Source organism: Passer montanus, unplaced genomic scaffold (assembly GCF_014805655.1).
Source record: "Passer montanus isolate IOZ18808 unplaced genomic scaffold, ASM1480565v1 scaffold12, whole genome shotgun sequence".
NCBI lineage: Eukaryota > Metazoa > Chordata > Aves > Passeriformes > Passeridae > Passer > Passer montanus.
In genome coordinates this window covers 6,266,216-6,285,057 of record NW_024358722.1, presented here as the reverse complement: position 1 = coordinate 6,285,057, position 18,842 = coordinate 6,266,216, and the positions used below count along the sequence as shown (strand labels likewise).

Below are 18,842 nucleotides of genomic sequence, written 5' to 3'. Positions count from 1 at the left end.
GAGGGCGGCGACGGCGGGCGAGGCGGCGGCGGCGGCAGCAGCAGCAGTAGCAGTAGCAGTGGTGGGCGCTTTCCTCCTCCGGGCCGGGGAGCCGCTCTCGGTGGCGGACCGGGACGCAGTTCCGGCGGGGCGGCGGGCGCCGAGCGGAGCGGAGCGGTAGGCGCGGGCGGGCCGGGGGCCCGGGGAGGGAAAGAGGGCGAGTGGCGGGCGAGTCCAGTGAGGCCCCCGGAATTTCTCCACGCCGCGGGTCCCGTTCAGCGAGGCCCAGGTGGGCCCACAGCAGCCCTTGTTACACACAGAAGCAATTTCCGTCTCACGAGTGCGTTTGTTTCTGCCCCTTCTCCCCTCAGGACAAGCCGCGATGCGAGCTGTAAGCCGCCAGAGTGGCGACCTGATGCCCTCGAGGACGCTGCGCTGCTCGGCGAGGCACTGAGTGACAGCCTGCTTGGCAGCCGTAACTTGGGCTGGCTGGAGCGTGTTCCCTGCTCCAGTGTCTGTTCCTGCCCAAAGTGCTTTTCCCTGCAACAAGGGTCCTTTGTACCCGCAGTACTTGGTAGCCTTCTTCTGGGTTCCGAGCACAGGTGACCTGTGCAAAAATGTTGCGATACTGGGGCGAGATCCCGGTTTCCTCCAGCCAGGCCAACCGCAGCTCCTTTGACCTGCTGCAGCGCGAGTTTCGCACTGTGGAAGTCCAGGATCCTCCACTGCACCAGCCGTCTGCCAACAAACCCCGTCCCACCACCATGCTGGACATCCCCTCCGAGCCCTGCAGCCTCACCATTCACACCATCCAGCTCATCCAGCACAACCGGCGGCTGCGCAGCCTCATCGCCGCCGCTCAGGCTCAAAACCAGCAGCAAGCAGAGGGCATAAAGACCGAAGAGAACGAACCTCTGCCATCTTGTCCGGCCTCCCCACCTCTCCCTGATGACCTGCTTCCTCTGGATAGCAAAACCCCCAAAATGCCTTTTCAGCTGAGGCACAGCGACCCAGAGAGTGATTTCTACAGGTGTGTTGGTATTTCTTTAGGTTAGTTCTTGGCTGAAGGAAAGCTGAGTGTTCTAAAATATCTATGTAGTTGTGTTGATTCCCTGAAGGGTCAAGCAGTTGTATGTGAAGTATAAAACAGGCTTTAGAAAGGAAATGCTTGGATTTTTCCTGTGTGAATAACATGCACATTGCTTGCTTTTGCTTCCTGTGTGTAAAATGTGGATGTGTGGTGCTGATTTCTGTCTTGTTAGTGCCACACTAAATGCGTGTGCATGGTTTTGTCCGTGGTATTTTGACAGTTTTAGTTACAGGATGTGAAGTCTCTTCTGTTCAGATCACTTACAACTAAAGTTGTGTTACTGTAATTGCAAATCCAGAAAACACATGACTAGGTTTAGGCTGTTCAGCTGTAGGTTCTGAAAAGATGATTTGATAATGTATTTATAAGGTTTCGGTGGCTGAGGACCTGTGACACGGTGACTATCACATTCCACCCAGTTTGGTGGGCTTCCAGTCAGAGCTGGAAATGAACACAAGTGAAGGGAGTTCTTGTCTCTGCTACTGGCTCTACTAGCTCTAGAAAGTGTAAAGAAAATTTGTGCTGCTTCTAGCTCTGCTGCCAGCCTTTGATGAAATAGTATTGCCAGCACTGCCTGTCAGTCCCTCCGACAGGCACTAATTTCACAAGGAGATGTTGTTTTCTTGCAATATCTTACAGTACTTTGTAGGTTATTTGCATTTAAATTAAGGGATTAATCCTTGCTAATATGTCCGCTAATGAACATTTTGAGGGAGAGGATAAAACATTTTAGTTTCTAAAATGGGTAAATGTGCATCAACGGAATGTAATTCATCAGTTAAATGCCACTGAAATCTTTAATGGCCTGAGGTTGCATAAAATGCATTTTATTGAAAGGTGTTGCATTTGGTAAGAGAGTCTCTCTGAACAGTAGAGTGATTCTGAAGTGCTGTTTCTAAAGGAACACCATCATCCTTCTCAGAAGATACAAAGTAATTAGCAGAGAGCAGAGGTTGAAGGGAAGTACGTTTTGTGAGAGCAGTCGGGGCCTGTGACTCCTGCACAGTGGCCCTGTGGTTTGTAGAACTGAGACATTTTCTGTTCTCTCCTCCTCAGTGGCTTCAGCTTGAAGTTCAGTTTTCTATGGCTCTGGCTATGTTTTGAGGGCTGCTTTGTCTTTTTGTTGTTCCTTCCGAGTTCTTGGGGTCCGGGTAAAGAAATGTTATTTAGTGGTCAGCCACGTGGGGGAGTGTAAGGACTACGTTGTGGAAACTGGAGAGACAGTTTTGAAATGAAATGTTGAAATGTTTTGTGGCTGACAGAGTGGATTTATAATGAGCTGCAGTGTGTTCTAGAATTTGTGTGCTTGCTAACCCAAACACATATATGCTTTTCCAGGGGAAAGGCTTTGAGTTGTTGTTGCATGTTTGTTCCTAAGTGTTTTGAGACACATGCATTAAGAATAACAGCTGTTTTATAGATGCTGTTCTAGTAGCAAAAATGAAGTTCAATGATTTGCTGATGCTTCTGAGTGTGTAAAATCAAATTAAAGCAAGAACATTCTTCCCCCTAATAAAACATGGTAGTGCTTAATTCTATGCTGCTTTCTGAAGTGTAGTTGTCAGAATTAGTATATGGATAAATCCATATTTTAAATCTGTTTTTTTGGTCAGTAGCCTGGGTCTGAGAAGTGGTGTAGGTACATTTAGATATGAGAAGAAAGGAAGGTAAGAGTAGCCAGCCTAAATCAGATCACAGGTTTAGTTAATGTAGGGCTGTCCTCTTCTGTTTCCCTGTTACTCATTTTCATTCTTTGACACACTGTCCCTTTGTCTTTTACTCCGTTATCTCCTGAATTGGTTTTGGTTTTCCTCTGCCCCATGTGTAACCCCTACCTCCTGTATGATGAGGAAAAGGCAGAGCTTAGTTTATGGCTATTTTTGAGTTGGTTTGGTCTTATCAATCCCCCAAAATCTGTACTAACAATGGTTTTATAATTACTACACTCTTCCTTTCCTACAGTTTTCCAGACTGTTTATAAATATGTTAAAAAAACATGATAAAAAATGTTGATTCTGGCACAGATCCCCCAGGGAGGACCTGGTCTCCAGAGTGGAGATCTCTGATCTACTCGCTTGTTGATAGATTTGGAGGACTCTGGTAGGTTTGTGAAGCAGGTTTCATAGTTAAAAATAAGCTCTCTGGGCTCTTTCTGAGCATAACATATTTACTTCTGTGTCCTCTAGTTCTTTGAATTTCTCTGATGCACCAAAATATATCCATGCTTCCCAGCCTGCAGTTTTCCACATCTCTTCTGAAGGTATTAAAGGAAAATGTTTTCACAATTTGTCTTCTGGTCCTCATGGGCCAAGGCAGTTTAAAGCAAGAGGAGACCCACCACAGCTATTCAGCTATTTCATCCTTGCATTCCTTTAATATTCTTGGATGAAGTACCATCTGGTCCTGGTGATGTTACAGTTCTTGGAATGCACAGTAAGGGATTAACATTTGGGTTTGCTTGGTGTAGAAATAGAAAAGAAGCTTGAAGTGTAATTGATGAAGAATGAATAAGGAACTGTAGACTTCAAACTACCATTTTGACAGGAGACTCTTACCATATAACAGCTGCTAGCTTTTCCATCTTCTCTGCTCAGCTTCCTCTGGTTAGCACGCATCCATCTTCAAAAGAAGCCTGACCTATTCATGTGCCTCTTCTTGTGTGTGCATGGTTGGCTTCTTAACAGATTTCTCAGTCATTTGGTCATTTGCATTCCTGGCCACGTTGGATTGCCTTGAAAGGTAATCTGTAAACAAAATTGGGAGCTTGCAATGGGAAGACAGCTCTTGGCAGAAGGACTTGTGAAGAAATGTCTTTACAGAAGTAGAGGAGTACATGTCAGTGGCATAGCAATTTTAATGTAGGGAAGGATTTGGAGCAGTGGTAATTAAGGTGGGCAGGAGACACTTCCCCTTTGGCACATTTCTAAGCTGACCATTTCTAAGCTGAGTGGTCTGGGTTATGCCACTGAGACCCAATTTATTTTTGTCATTATCTATTGAGCACTTTTTTTTCTTACCTGTGCAGCCTTCTGTAGACGTAGCAGAGGTATTTAAAAAGAGACTTACCCAATATGAGGTGTAAAAAAGGTTCTTTCCTGAAAGAAAACAACTTTCTGGTTTGAGTGAGTGTGCTGTGTTCTTTGGTGCTCTTTCTGACTAGTGTATCTTGTTTCTGCAATGTTCTTTATTTTACTGCTTTGGGAAGATGGCTCTAAAGCAGCCTTGTTGCAGCTCATTTGGTAGAAATTCAACTTCACAGCATAATGTTTCATCAAATTGTCCTGTTTGTAGGAAAAGCAGTCCCTCCCTCCATCTGCTGCTGGCTTATGCTCACCTAGGAGGGAGCAGGGCACTTTAATACATTCCTGCAGCTGATTGAACCTCAGCTGCTGATCCTTGTGCTGACTTAGCCTGTTCCCTGTAGACATGAGAAAGGATCCATAAGCTCCCCTTCCCTCTAAGAAAAACTGCCCTACAGGAGAGGAGCTTGGAGGTGCTGCCTTTGTGGGGTGGCTCATTGTCATTTAACTGACTGACACAGAAAGCGGTCCTTTTGTGAGTTCTGAAAGCTGACTAAATCAGAAAATAAGTCTGGTTGGTATAAATGGACATTATTTTCATGTCTTCTCTTGTAAAGTTCTGCACGTTTTTGGTAGTGGTGGGAGAAGGCTGGCCTTTGGGTCTAATGAATTTGTAGCTTGACAGGTAGATTTCTGTCTGGAACATCATCTAGTGTTGGTGACCCATGTATAAAATATATAGCACTGTTAGAAATACAACATTGAAGAGTGGCAAGTTGGCCAGTATTTGTGATAAATTTCATACTATATATTCTGTAGAGGAGATTGCCTCCATGTCACAGGCCTAATTCCCTGTCCTGCTAATCTCTGGTGACAAAACTTCAGGGATTAAAGCACTCACGTTTACTTGTAGATATATGATTGAGCCTTTCAGGAAAAGAACTAAGTGCTGCACAGGTGGGGTTCTGCATAATGATAATATCTGGATGGGTGCTTTTTTGGTGCTGAGTGTCAGACAAAGGCTCTTTAGCTATGATCATCAGAGAGAAGAAGTTTGCTTGTCCTTTCTGGGAAGGCTTGACATTAGATAACTGCTTTCAACATAAATTCCATATGACTTTTTGTTCATCTGCATTCTTATAAGATGGTCCCTGGAAGTTGAAGGAGATGAAGAAAAATTATTTTCATTGTTGGTTTCTATTAACATCTACAACAACATTTCAATTTTTGCTCTCTGTTCTGGCTTTTAGTCATATTTCTCAGTTGTTTATTATGAGAAACGGGAAAACAAGAGAAGAAAACATAAGAAAAACAAAACTAAATTGATTGGCCTTACCAGGAGCAAGAGATGGACATTTGGATTTGAATATAGTACCTGAAATGTCTTTCCTCTCTGTGTTTAATTGATTAGATTTCAAGTTGATTATATGCCTTCCAGCATAGTGACCTAGCTGTATTTTAATGCTCACAATTAGTTTTTTTTCCTCTAGGAGTTTAAAAGAAACACTATTCTTTGCTATTTCTGAGCAGTGATATGCATTACTGAATGGTTGTTTTACTCTATTTTGCAAGTGGCTAGGTATCCTGCTTGGGATTGCCAAAATCTGTGTAATTTAAGTTTATCTACAGTGTTTTTAGTGAATGTCTCTATTAATAGTAGGCTGGCATTCAGTTTTGGTAGTGTAAGATGGTCTCCACTGCTGGCTGCTAGACAACTAGGTATGTCCTTTATATATAAAAAAGAGATTCTTTTTTATAGACATTAATTTTAATGTTGTTTTCTGGTTGATTTTCTTTGATGGTTATTTATTTCTGTTGTAAACTCTTGGTGTTGTGTGAGACATATGGCTGTTTGTGAACTTCAGAATTCTGCTGCTGAGGTGGAGGGGGGAGTGAGGGAGATGCAAAAATAGGATGAGTGACACTTTTTTTATAAAGAAACTGATGATCTTTTAATTAATCATGTCAGGATGCCTGCTGTCTTCTTTGCAAAGTAGTTACATAATTGAACAGAAATTGGGATGCTAATAATTTGCCATCAGTTAATAGCTGGGATGAATCCATGACCTGAGATTCACATACTGTTTTTAATAACTACTTAGAAATGTGATCATATGCCACTCTTAATATAGTGTGATTCCCCCTTTATTTGAATAATCAGAAAGTGTTGTGCTGGCGTTCGTAAAAATGAATAATCTTCATCCTGATAGTTCCAAGTTTCACCTTCCTTTTCACTCTTCCCTTTTTTACTGCTGTGTTTCAGTGGTTTTACTGCTGTGTTTTCTATGTGTCATCTCTGAGGATCAGGGGAAGCTGAGGCTCTGTGGCCCAGCTTCTCAGTGAGACTGAAGGACACCTCATGAATTGTTGGAGAGACAGAGTAGTGAGAACTGTAACAAGCCATCAATACTCTCTGTGAGCTGTTAAATCAAGTCCTACTGGAAAGAGTGTGTGGTGACGCAGGGGAGCGAGGAGAATCTCCAGTGCAATGTGGAAGATGTTGGGAGAAATTGATCAGAAACAAATGAAGAGTGAAATTGTTACCTCAGTTTTGCCCCTGATGCTGAATGGAGTGTAAAAACATGTATGAGTATCATACTTAGCAGTAATGGAATTTGATTTTTTGACATCAGCACTTGAAGTCCACGTTACTGATATGGGCAAATAGATGACATGCACTTAATTGTAAGTTGACAAATCTGGTAGATACATGTTTCTCTATCAGACGCCTTGCCTTAACTCCTCTGGGAGTTAATGAATAGTTAATGAAATATGATTAATAGTGAATGTCTATTTGTTAACTCATGTTGATGAAAAATTTAGTTAGGTGACTATAAGCAAATGACGTTTGAAGTGCTCATGTCAGTTGTTCTCCATCTCCTCCATCCCTCCTTCCTGCTTAGCAACAGAGGAGGGAAGTCTTAAACCTAAGACCAGGGAATGGTGCTTTATGGCCAGACTTCTCCAGGCCTCCTCCCAGGGCCTGGTGTTCACATCTTGTTCACATCTTATGTTGCATATGGGGAAACTTCTTTCAGAGTCATGCTTAGTGACTACTGGAAATGAGAGCAGAGAAAGTCATTTTGGCTACAGTGTATCTCTGTGAAATGTATGTGTGTCCCATTTCTTGCTTTTTTATGTGTGTCTTTTGCTATAGGAATTCCAATCTTGTCTACCCCAGAAGCCTTTGTATCTGACTATTAGGCCTGTGACATCAGAGATAATAAGGAAGAGCAATGTAATTAACTGAGAGGGGAAATTATTTGCATTCATGTTCTTTAAAATGCCTTTTTTTGTTTGTGTCAAGGACCCATTTAATTCACTTCTTCAGGAGAAAATCTCTTGGGTGGGAAGAGAGATGCTTAAGGCTTCAGAAGATTTGCATCCCACATTCATGAATCACCCAAAGAATCTGGTGGCATTAGAAGGGAAAATGAAACTTGAAAGTGCTGCTTTGGAGGGAGGGGAAGAAGGAAAAGCAGTTCAACACTTATTAGGTGGTGTTCATATGTAACAGAAGCTGTGGAGAGCCCCAAACCCCCTGCTTTCCCTTTGTACATCACCTTATTATTGACAGTGTGTCTTCAACTGATACAGTCCTTCAGATTTTTAAAGGTGTGCTATCTTTGTCTTTTCTGTATTTCAGAGGAAAAGGGGAGCCAGTGACAGAGCTGAGCTGGTCCTCGTGCCGGCAGCTGCTGTACCAGTCGATGGCCACCATCCTGGCACACACGGGCTTTGAGTGCGCCAACGAGAGCGTCCTGGAGACCCTGACGGACATCGCGCACGAGTACTGCCTCAAGTTCACCAAGCTGCTGCGCTTTGCCGTGGATCGGGAGGCGCGCCTCGGGCATACCCCCTTCCCTGACGTCATGGAGCAGGTCTTCCACGAGGTGGGCATTGGCAGCGTGCTCTCGCTGCAGAAGTTCTGGCAGCACCGCATCAAGGATTATCACAGCTACATGCTGCAGGTGAGAAGAGCATTAGGGACCTGGCGGCACAGGAAATGTACCCCTGTTTGTTGTTTGTTTCTGAGTCTTAGTGAGGGGAAATCTGACTGGAAAACCTGCTGGGTGTGGAGAGAAGTCATCAAGGAAAAGAGAACAGGAACTTTTTGACTGGAAGACAGAGCCCCTTATTTGTCTTCCTAGTGAGACTACTAAGCATGCTGTACTGATGGCTTGCCTGAATTTAAGAAGAGTCTCCCAGCTCTTGAATTACCCAGTCAAAATTACCAAGTAGAGTTAAAATCAGAACTGAATGAGGAACTGAACTTTCTTCTTTAGTACAATATTTGTCTGGTTAACATTTTGGAAAACATGTAAGCTGACATAAATTTCTAGGCTGTAGAGTGGTTGGTGTTCACTTAAACAAGGAGTGACTTCCTTGAGCTTTAGGAGTGTGGGGTAGTGTTTTGCTGATCTGAGTTATCACACAGGTGCTACCTTCTTATATTAAAATAACATCCCTAAAGAGTTGTCTTTGTTAGAAACATTCCTGCTCAAAATACCAGTTCTGTTCATTGTTGTTCAAATGCTTTTGTTCAAATGTTGTGTCCTTTTGGAATCTGGGTTTTCTGCATCATTCTGCTGCTGCAGTTTACTCTTGCCCTGCAGCTGATCATTGTCTTAATGATCATTGTTTTTTATTTGGAAGTATATCTAGAAGGGGGAGTAGGCTTCGCTATTGTTTTTCCTCCTTGCTTCTGCTGTTAGAAAGTCTTGCAATTTTCCTGAGCACAGGTCACTGACTGTTAGGTTTTAGTTGTATAAACAAGTATTTGTTAGAAGCAGATGAAACCTAAAATGTTTAAATTTAAATGTTTACTTTTGTTAAGTTTCTGGAAGTGCAGGGTAGTTCTAAATCTCATTCCTGTATTTGTTTCACTTCTCTAACTGGAGAAAACTTCTGCGTTTTTTGCTGCGAATCTGGCAGAATATACTCAAGCTTTGCCCATTAGGGACTGCAGGGCTGTTGAAGATCTGAAGCACTTGGTTTTTCATTCTGGGGTGAATTTGTTACTGGGGGATGGGGACAGTTTTATAGGTAAAACTAAAGAGTAAGACTGAGACATTTTGCTTTTGTTTCATGCTCTGTTTAAATTTCTGAGCCTGATAATCTCTGTTTATAAAACAACGGTGCTCATAATTATCAGTCAGATGTTAGTGGATTAAACCTCTTATTAAAGTCCCTTGTTACAGCACAGAAGGTACACTTAAAGAGGAAAAAAAAGCTCTTGTGTAGCTGGTAAGTTGTTTACTTGTTCATTCAGGTCAGATGTTAATAATGTTCAGGGAACAGAGTGCGCCGCGATGTAATTGCCATCAGAGCCTCTGAAGTCACTCTCACCTTTCTGGCTTCTTTTTCACCTGCTGATGTGTGACAGGTTAGCAAGCAGCTCTCTGAAGAATATGAGAAGATTGTCAACCCTGAAAAGGCAGCAGAAGACACAAAACCTGTGAAGATTAAGGAGGAACCTGTTAGTGATATTACTTTCCCCATAAGTGAAGAGCTGGAAGGAGATCTGGCTTCTGGTGACCAGTCATTGCCTGTTGGAGTTCTTGGAGTTCAAAGTGAGCGCTTCTCTGCCAACTTGGAAGTAGAAGCTTCCCCACAGACTTCAGGTAGGGGTTTCTTGCTTCTCACAGAAACAGTCTTTCAACAGTTCCACATGATCTTGTTTCCCCTGGTTAGGTTTGGATTTTTGTCCAGAGATTCATATTCCTGCAAACTTGAAAGCTGTGTTCCTTACATAGTTTAAGCACTGAATGAATTCTGGAAATATGAATGGCACTTGGTGCTGTCCTCCATATTCAGAAGGCCTCCATATTCCCTGGTAATGACAGTCACTGTTTTGTGAAAGCCTGTCAGTGACTTATGTGAAATGGGCTCCTGGGAATCCCTCCTAGTATCTGTACCCAAAGCCTGCTGTACTTGGCTGAGGCCATGGAAAGTGAAATGGTGAGTGAATTAGTGGGGTTGTGGAGACTACTCATTTCCTCAAAGTGCCATCCCTTGCTGAGATTGAAGCACACTGGTGGTAAGCATGGCAAAGCTGCTGTGGCCATTCCTGCTCTATATCTACATAGAAGTTTCATTCTCTTCAGTGTTCAATGCAGCTGAACATCTTGGGATGAAAAAGAGGTAGTTTGGTTTTGCATAGAACCATATGAACTCTGGAAGTCCCTGCAATAATAACTCTTTCACTTAAAAATCTGGTTAGAAAACAATGAAGTTTGTTCTCCTATTAATCCTAAGCTAAGTAGCCTATATAGTGAAGTTAGAGTATACCTCTAAGTCCACTAGTTATTTAGCATTGTTATGAGTTTTAAAAAACATAAATCCATCTAATGTTTTTCTGAAAACTCATACTGTTTTCCATGTCACCTCTGAAATGTAAACTGTTTGCAATATTGTGGGAGAAGGAGCAGCAGATTCCTCTGGCCCATCCAGGGTTGCAAGTGATTCATCTGGAAGGCTTTGTATTAGTATCTACCACTTGAGACCAAGAGGTTAGCACACTAGCTGTATATTAAATGCCTCTTGCTTCTCTGATACAGAATTGATGTTTTCTAATTAAGAATACAAGTGCTCTGTTCCTTCCTCAAAATCCCTCTTCACTTCACAAGAGCCTTTAGAGATCTCATCTGTGAGAAGTTCCAGTCTAGACCTGGGCAGGCTGGAGAGTTGTAATATCCTAAGGAGCAAGAACAAGCTGCTGCAATTAGACCACTGCCATCTCGAAATGCAGGTGTGAAGTCTGCAGGGAGGGCAGTGAGGCTTCAGTGTCTGAGGGCAAAAGTCTCATTACAGCTTTCCATGTTCTTCCTGTGTTTTTGTGGATATCTGACACTGCAGTTGTGAGCTGGCTGCTTACTTTCATTGCAGTTGGAAAAATGGAGGCAAAATTGTTCCTTGTTCCCCCGCCTCTCAGGATAACGTGAAGATTAGCTTATTTCTGAAGTACTTTGAAGTTAAAGTGCTTTGAAGATGAAACATCCTTTGTTGATGCTTAAGTACTTTTAGTCATTAGTGACACTCTTAGTGACAGGTGACAGAGCTGAAAGGAATAAGGCTGAGCGATGAAGAGCAGCTGATGAAGGAAAGACACAGTTTAGTTTAGTGAGCACCTTTGATTATTATGTAGACTGGAGCTGTAACTCTGGAACAGCATTTTAATGACGTGTCCATTGAATGTTGTTGAGAGAGATGCATCTACTTATGATTGACATAGGAAGGACTTCCATTAAGGCAACTGAGCTAATGTAGGCTGTGTTATCAAAAAGGTCTCATAAACCTTGGTTTTGGCTAAGCTGATCTGGGAAAGATTCCTGACTTCTTCATAAAGGAGAATTCTTGGCACAGGCACATGTTGGAGCATTTGTTCTCTTTGTAATTTCTACTAATAACAGCCTATTGTTACTAGTATACTGATAATAGGGAATGGTTATAGGTTTGGCTCAGTACAAGAGCTTTGGTTGTGCTTTCAAACTGTAGCCATGTTCTTTGAGACATGGAGTTTGAAAAACTTATTAAAAGTGGTTTCCTATTTTGTTTGCTGTTTTTGTAGTGGGTCTTTTTTGTTTTTGGTTGGTTGGGTTTTTGTTTTGGTGTTTTTTAAATTTTCATGTGAGCTTAACCCCACACAAGAGAGAGAAGATTTCACAGTTTATTCAGTTCTGGTCTGTTTATGCCCATCTCAGCAAGGAGACCAATTAGTGTGTTTGTAATGGGATTTTTGTCTCACTTAAAACTTAAACAGATATAATGCAATCTGTAATTACTTCTCTTGGGGAGAAAACATTTGCTGTTATCAAGGAATATGGTTTGGTCATTTGTACAGAAAATCCTCAATCAGTGCTCAGATTGCACACTAGTCCAGAAATGTTTTATAAAAAAGTGAGGGGGGAGCTATTTCCCAGCAGGGCATCTGTGAGCTTGAGCCAAAAGGATTTCTTTCTGTTCTGGTGAAGGATGGGATGGGACCTGTGGGTGCTGATTAGAAGGAGGCAGGCAGGCAGACAGCTGACTGCAGCTTTGATGTACCTGAATTTCAGTGCTGAAAGTGGTATTTGGGACTGTTCATCTACCTAGTCGTCTGCCCACTCACTTCACCTCCCCTGCAGAAGCCCAGGGTGTCTGACAGTTGCAAGGACCTCATAATGACTTCTGGACTGCCTCAAAGTCCTGCTTATGCAGGGTCTAGTCCATGTGCTGTTGGTGCTGGGACACTCCTTCTGGAGAGTGGTGTGGAGTTGTTTCTCATGGAGAAAAATCACATGGTGGCTAACAGTGAAAGGATACCATCATATTTTTGCAGTGGTAATTGCTGGACTATTAAATAAGTCAGCAGATTTTTTTTTTATTGATCACAGTGCTTGGGTATGTTTTTGTTTGTTTTCCCCCAGCCATAGTTAACCTGTGGCTTTGCTTTTGCTCCATCTTTGCCTTTGCTGCTGTCCCTTGTGTCTGTGTGCTGTTTGTGATTTATCTTTTTACTCAGTTACTACTGTTTGCTTTTTCCTTCTCTAGGGGCTGAGGTGAATGCTTCCCCACTGTGGAACCTGGCACAGGTGAAAATGGAGCCACAGGAAAATGAGGAGGCTAATGTACATGGCCATGGGGTTCTAGGCAGCGATGTCTTTGAGGAACCAATGTCAGGCATGAGTGAAGCTGGGATGCCACAAAGCCCCAATGGCTCTGAGAGCAGCTACGGTTCTCATTCTGCTGACAGCCTGATGGGATCCTCACCTGTCTTCAACCAGCGCTGCAAGAAAAAGATGAAGAAGATGTGAAAAGAACAGTCTTTATTTAGTTCTGATGGTGTGCAACAAACACTTGAAAGTACTGTGATGATTTCAACACAGGGCTGGCCCTGGTGTGTGAGGGACCTGCATAAAATGACTATAAGAAGTTTGATGTGTAGCTCCCCTCTTTGCTGGCTTCTGTACACCATCCTAATTCATGAGACTGAAGATCACCCTTTACATTTGATGGTGGCATGGCATGCTTTGGCAGATTAATGAGGAACGTGCCTGTGAAAAGTAGCTGTGAGGAGATTTTCTAAGTTACAGAACCATTGAATTTTTAGGTTTAAAGGGACCTTGTGGCATTTCTACTCCAGCTTCCAGTTCAGATGTCAGCCAGTTAGAGCAGGTTGCTAAGGACTTTGTCCATTTGAGTTTTGAGTAGCTACAAGGATGGTGATGCCAAATCTCTCTGGGCAGCATTTTCCTGTATTTGGCAACTATCACAGTAAGAAAAACAATATATTTGCATCTAGTTGGAATTTCAGCTTGTGTTCTCTGCCTCTTGTTCTGTTACTGTTCATCTCTGAGAAGAGTCTGACTGCCTTCTCTAACCCCGTTATTAAGGGATTATATACAATGAGATCTCCTTTTAGCCTTTTCTCTTCTTAAATGTGGAGAAACCACATTGCCTGAGCTCTCCTTACTTGTCCTGTGCTCCAGCCCCCAAACCAGCTCTGTGACCTTCCAGTGAAATTGCTGCAGTGCCCTTGTAAGGGGGAGCACAAAAATGAATGACATCCTCTGAACACTATCTCGCAATCGCTGAGTAAAGAGGAACAGTGATTTCCCTCGGTGTGCTGGCTGTTGTGGACAGCAAGAGTCCTAAGTCAGGGTATTTTAGTTGGAGAGCCATCATTGATGGTGATATAGCAAAGATGCTGTAGCTTGGTCTCACATTGGCCATTAGCCAGCTTGGTGCCATTAGCCAGCTCCCTCAGTGCCTTCACGTTCAGCCTGTTGGTTTCAATGGGCCTAAGTTCTCACCAGCTCAGTCTTCCTCTGCTGTAGGCAATGCTTTATTCCTGTATGCTGCTAGAAGGCTCAAGGACCTGGCAGGCCTTAAAGCAGAACTTACAGTGAAAACAGGTGAAAAAGATGTTGTGTACTGAGCATGAAAGTACAAAAAGCATCCTTTGTTACCATATTGTTTGCATTGTTGAACAGTAAACCATATTTTATTTAACCTTCCTTTTGCTTCCAGTGTACTTAAAGAAGCCCTTCTTCTTACTTCTTATCAGTTTGAACTCCAGCTGAGCTTTGGCTTTCCTAGTTGTCTCTGTGTACTTGGGCTGTGTTTCTATATCTCTGCTGGTCAGCCCATCATCACTTCCACTCCTGTGTACCTTTGTGTTTGTGATTGGTCAGGAGTTCCTCAGTCCTCTGTGCTGGCCTTCGGTCATGCCTGGTGTAACTTCTGTTTGTCAAGAAACAATCAGAAAGGACTGATTTTTTTACTTTGAGAAGGCTGTCTTTGAAGATAAAGAAGCACACTTGGGTTCCTTTGGGTAGCCAGGACAGAATTTCTCTTGTGAAGTTCTGCTGAGACATTCCTTGAATAAAACAAAATATGTTGACCTAAAGGTACAGGACTCTGTCTTGTACATGTTTCTCAGGATTTTAAATGCCACAGTTCCATGTCTTCTGCAGCCAATACATTCACATTCTCCACCAATTCTTCCTTGTTAGAATCCAGACCAGAAGAGCTTACTCCCTAGTTGATTACTTGATCATCTATTCAGGGAAGTTGATGTAGTTTTCTGGAGAGATGAAACAGCTTTTACTAGTCGTGTGAGCCTGTACTGGCAATGCAAACTTTTCCTTTGCTGTCATTGGATTAAGTGCAGCAACTTCAGGCTGGCTGAGCTTTCATATTCAAGGTTGTTATCTTGACAGCTTAGTCTGAAACAGAGTCTATTTTGCTGCTTGCTTTTATGGCTCAGCTGACTGATGGAATTTTTTTTGTTCTTCACAATCCTCAGTTGATCAACTCGGTCTTTAACTTGATTCAGTGTGTCTCTCTCTCAAAAGAGCTAGAATGAACATGAATCAAGAATGAACAGCCACTTAAACTGGCTTTATACCTGTAACCCCTTGGGATGGTTGAGGGAAATTTACCAAACCTACCATTTATCTTTACAATTGCAGGTTTATCTTTTGAAAGAATGAGCTTCAGGCATAGTATTTTTGTTTCTGTATAACGTGCCTGGCCTTAATTCTTTTTTCCTAACTATATTTCTCTTCCACTTTATAGAAGTGGAGTCCAAACAGAAAATTTCTCAATGCTGAATAAGAATGCATGACCATAGGCTTTTATGGACAATGGAGTTAAAATTGTCCATCAAGAGTTTTAGAGGTCTCTCCTGGGGGGGTAAATTCTCACTATTTTAAGCATAGTCAGTAGTAGAAGAGCATACCAGGAAATCTTTATTTTGATTCCCCCTGAGTCACCATTAGCCAAGCTGCAATGTCCCTGTTTTCTCAGCTGTAAAAAATAATAGTATTATTTGCCTTTTAGAAGTGTGTTTGAGATTTAGTTACTCTGCAAGAAAAAAGCGCAGTAATCATTCAGAGAGTTTTGTGAGAGCTGCAAGCTTTTATTCCACTTCAGTTGGCCTGTTGCTGGCTGGACAATGCTTAGATGGTCACTGAAATGTCCTGTATGACACAGATTTTAAGCAAAGCTGCTGATCACAGAGACCAACACAACTCTGCTGTTCAACTGTCCAGGTACAAGGAACGCATTTGGGGTGGTACCTTCTCACTCAGCTTTAGATATCTGCATCTAAACTTGTTCTTTTGGACCACACTTGCAGATGAATAGAAATAATCATTCTTAGGTCACAGTCCTTTTGGCCTTGAGGTAGAAGTATAAAGCAGGTTGAATGAATGGCTTTTTTAGAAAGGTCTATTTTTACTTTGTGTGCCCATGAAGTGAGTTCAACTTGACTACCTCAGCTGAAGACATCCACACTGTCAGTGTATAAGTTAAGTGATGTGACTTAAGCCTTTCCTGGATGGGAATCAGAGACTTCCTCCTGCTGGGCCAGTGCTTTTTCTTTTCTGCACATTTACTAGAGCTTGCAGTTCAAATGGTAGTACAGGGCTAAGAGCAGGCTGCCCATCTCAGCTAAACCAGCAGATCCAGCATTCCCCACAATACATAGAATGTGCCAGGATGGGGCCTTGAAGCTCAGCTTGATTTGCCCCTTGTGTCTTTGACACTGTGTGAGGGCACCTGTCATTGGGCCTTTCTCTGTGGGTGCTTTGCAAACTGGTTGTTGTAGTAGTGTTCTTGCAGCCAGGGTACTTATGCAAAGTCCATTGCACTATTTTCGGGAGCCAAGTGGCAGAGTGACTGCTGCCAGCATCGCTTGCTCATTTGCAAGATTTCAAGTAGGCTAAAAATGAAAATCTAGTGTTCTCCAGGGCTTTGGTTAAACCTCCGAAGTGTTGATCTTAAGTGCTTTCTCTGTATTGTTAATGTGCAGATGTTCTGTCTTAACTTGGGGTTTTTTTGTGGTTTTTTTTTTTAATTTCACATTCCTTTTCCACACCCATTTCACCCTGTAACATGCACTCTACAACTAGGCAAGCCTGAGTGCTTCAAGTGTATATTTAAATACAGTGTATACTCACTGTCTTTTGGGTCAGCTGTGTTGTTGCAGTGTAAGGGAGAAGTGCTATTGATTCTCTTTGGGATGCGTGTTTATGCAGAGGTGAGAAACTCATCAGCATCACTTAAACACTTAAAAATGAAGGCAGAGTAATAGCTGCACCTCCTGTTCCCCCATTGTGCTAAGGGTTGCAGCTGACTTTTGTGTGCTTGATGTTTCCTTTTATGCATGTGGAAGCTTTACATTCTGGGTGACCTCTTCGCCTCTGAACATTTATGGTTCTTATATTTACAGTGGTGTTCATCATGCATGGGATAGTGAAATTTAAAAAACTAGCTCACAAAGTCAGACACAGACTGTGTGCTCTTCTGATGAATCAAATAAGATTTTGCTTGGTGTTAATGCAGCCTTGGTTAACTAGTGAGGTGTGTTCACTGACCACGTTATCCCCAAATTTCAAACTGTAATGAGATTCTGCAGTGGGCTGGAATGAAGCTCTACTCTTGCAGTTGCTGTTTCTCGCTGATGGCTGGTGAAGCATTCTGCTGACCCACCTGCTTCAACAGTCTGCAGATTTTACAGTTCTTTCATCTTTCTCCTTTCTCTTTCCAAAAGTGGGTGGATGAAAAATGGGAATATTGAGTATTGACCATATCCACATCCAGTAGCACTGATGTCTTACAGTGATTTATTTTGCCATGATTGAAATTGGTAGGAACTTTGATATCAATTTGGAGAGCAAGATCTGTAAATTACTTGGCTTTTGAAGTGTTTTGCATAGGAATCATACAGGATTGTAGTTGAGAGAGTGCTGTGTATCATATTCCTTTTCCCCTCCAGCAATACCTTTTTATTCCTTTTGAAGAGTTTTGCCTGGTATCCAGTAAAGTTCGCTGTATAAATGGTAGTGTAACAACTTATGTGTACAGCTGTATGTCAGACTACACTACCTAGTGATTGAATTCCAAGGCCATCCATGATAATTGGAATATGCATAATGCTGTGCAGAAAAAGAGATGTTTCCTGCATAGAAATGTACAATTTAAAAAGAAAACAGGAAAACAAGATTAGGTAGGGTAGGTGAGGCCAATCTGATTATGTGCTCAGTTCTGAGACTAATGCACATGTTATGTGTGAAGGATGTTTTACTTAAAATGTTTTTGTACATGCATGTGAAAAAAATATGTAACTTTGCTTTGTGTTTATATGGAACAAAATTACTTGGAAATATTTCAGGGTCGTGTTTTTTTCCCTTGCTCTCCTGGAGAGAGTTGCTTTGTAATTTCTAAGAAAATAAAGAAAACTATTCAGAAATAAAAATTCCAAAGGTGTCGTGTGTGTTTTTTGGTTTGCTTTAGAGAATGATGCTGTGAACACAAAAGCCAGTTTTGGGTTCTGTTTACCCGTATGTGGGATCTGGAGGAGACATTTTGCAGGCCTGAATAAGGTACTGGGATGATATATCACAGCCAGGAAGACAAGAAATGTTATTCAAGGATGTGGCCAGGGAAAATGGAAGTCTTATTTTGCACAGGTGCCAGTGCTAGTGAGCCCCTGAAGTGATATTAGAATCACAGTGCTACTATTGGTATTCATCCAGCATAAGCAAGTACTGTTTCTGGGGCAACTACTTATATATACTTCTACTACTTATATTAACAGACTACCTAGGAGCCCTGCTCCAAGCCGTGTGCTTTGCTCTTTTATGTGCTGGTCTACTTATTTTACATTCTGCCTTTTTTTTTTTTCCTTTAACTGGTGAACTGCTTTAGACTGCAGTGAACGAAGCACAGTGTGCTTTCCCCTCTGCTCTGTCATGGTAGGGCTGAGGAAGGAGGTTTGAAGTAGTCCTGCAAAGCAATCGCAAATAGCACACCCTGAATTAGGATATTGGCCGGTGCCGCTTGCCAGGAGTAGGGAATGGTGCTCGCTTCCCCCCATGCTTGTCCTTCAGCGCAGTCCGCCCGCACAGCTGGTTCTTCCAAGCCGGCCCAGCTGAACTGATTTCGCGGTCCCACTCCGGGGCTGTTCTTGCCCCCTTCCCTGCCAGGACCTGGAGGCAGAGGACAGCAATCCCCGCTTCCCATTGCCCCCCACCAGGTAAAAGCCTGAGCCCTCGGATGGCTCTGCTCCAGCAGCCTCGGGAGCAGCCGGGATCCCGGCTGGCAGCGGGCCGGGGGTGCCCCGGGCCGGCTCCTGCCCAGGCCCGCGGGGCGGTGCTGGCCCCTCGCCCTGAGGGGGCTGCCGGCCGGGGAGCTGCAGCCGCGGCCCCTGCGCTCCCCTAAAAACCCCAAACGCCAAACCGTGTCGTGTTCGCCGCGTCTTTTAT

At 42.9% G+C, this 18,842-nt stretch overlaps 1 protein-coding gene across 1 annotated transcript; it reads left to right on the top strand.

The window, feature by feature from the left end:
* The first annotated feature begins 8 nt into the window (after positions 1 to 8).
* Positions 9 to 17,836, top strand: SUPT7L (SPT7 like, STAGA complex subunit gamma). Its single transcript, XM_039697856.1, has 5 exons — positions 9 to 156; positions 351 to 1,009; positions 7,736 to 8,060; positions 9,476 to 9,713; positions 12,622 to 17,836. The coding sequence occupies exons 2-5, from the start codon at positions 597 to 599 to the stop codon at positions 12,882 to 12,884; spliced, it is 1,239 nt and encodes a 412-aa protein (XP_039553790.1). The 5' UTR covers positions 9 to 156; positions 351 to 596; the 3' UTR covers positions 12,885 to 17,836.
* The last annotated feature ends 1,006 nt before the right edge of the window (positions 17,837 to 18,842 follow it).

Excerpts from the sequence above, each read along its gene's own strand:
- SUPT7L (XM_039697856.1), top strand. The coding sequence starts at position 597 with ATGTTGCGATACTGGGGCGAGATCCCGGTTTCCTCCAGCCAGGCCAAC. Across the intron at positions 1,010-7,735 it reads CCAGAGAGTGATTTCTACAG|AGGAAAAGGGGAGCCAGTGA; the intron begins GTGTGTTGGTAT and ends TCTGTATTTCAG. Across the intron at positions 8,061-9,475 it reads ATCACAGCTACATGCTGCAG|GTTAGCAAGCAGCTCTCTGA; the intron begins GTGAGAAGAGCA and ends GATGTGTGACAG.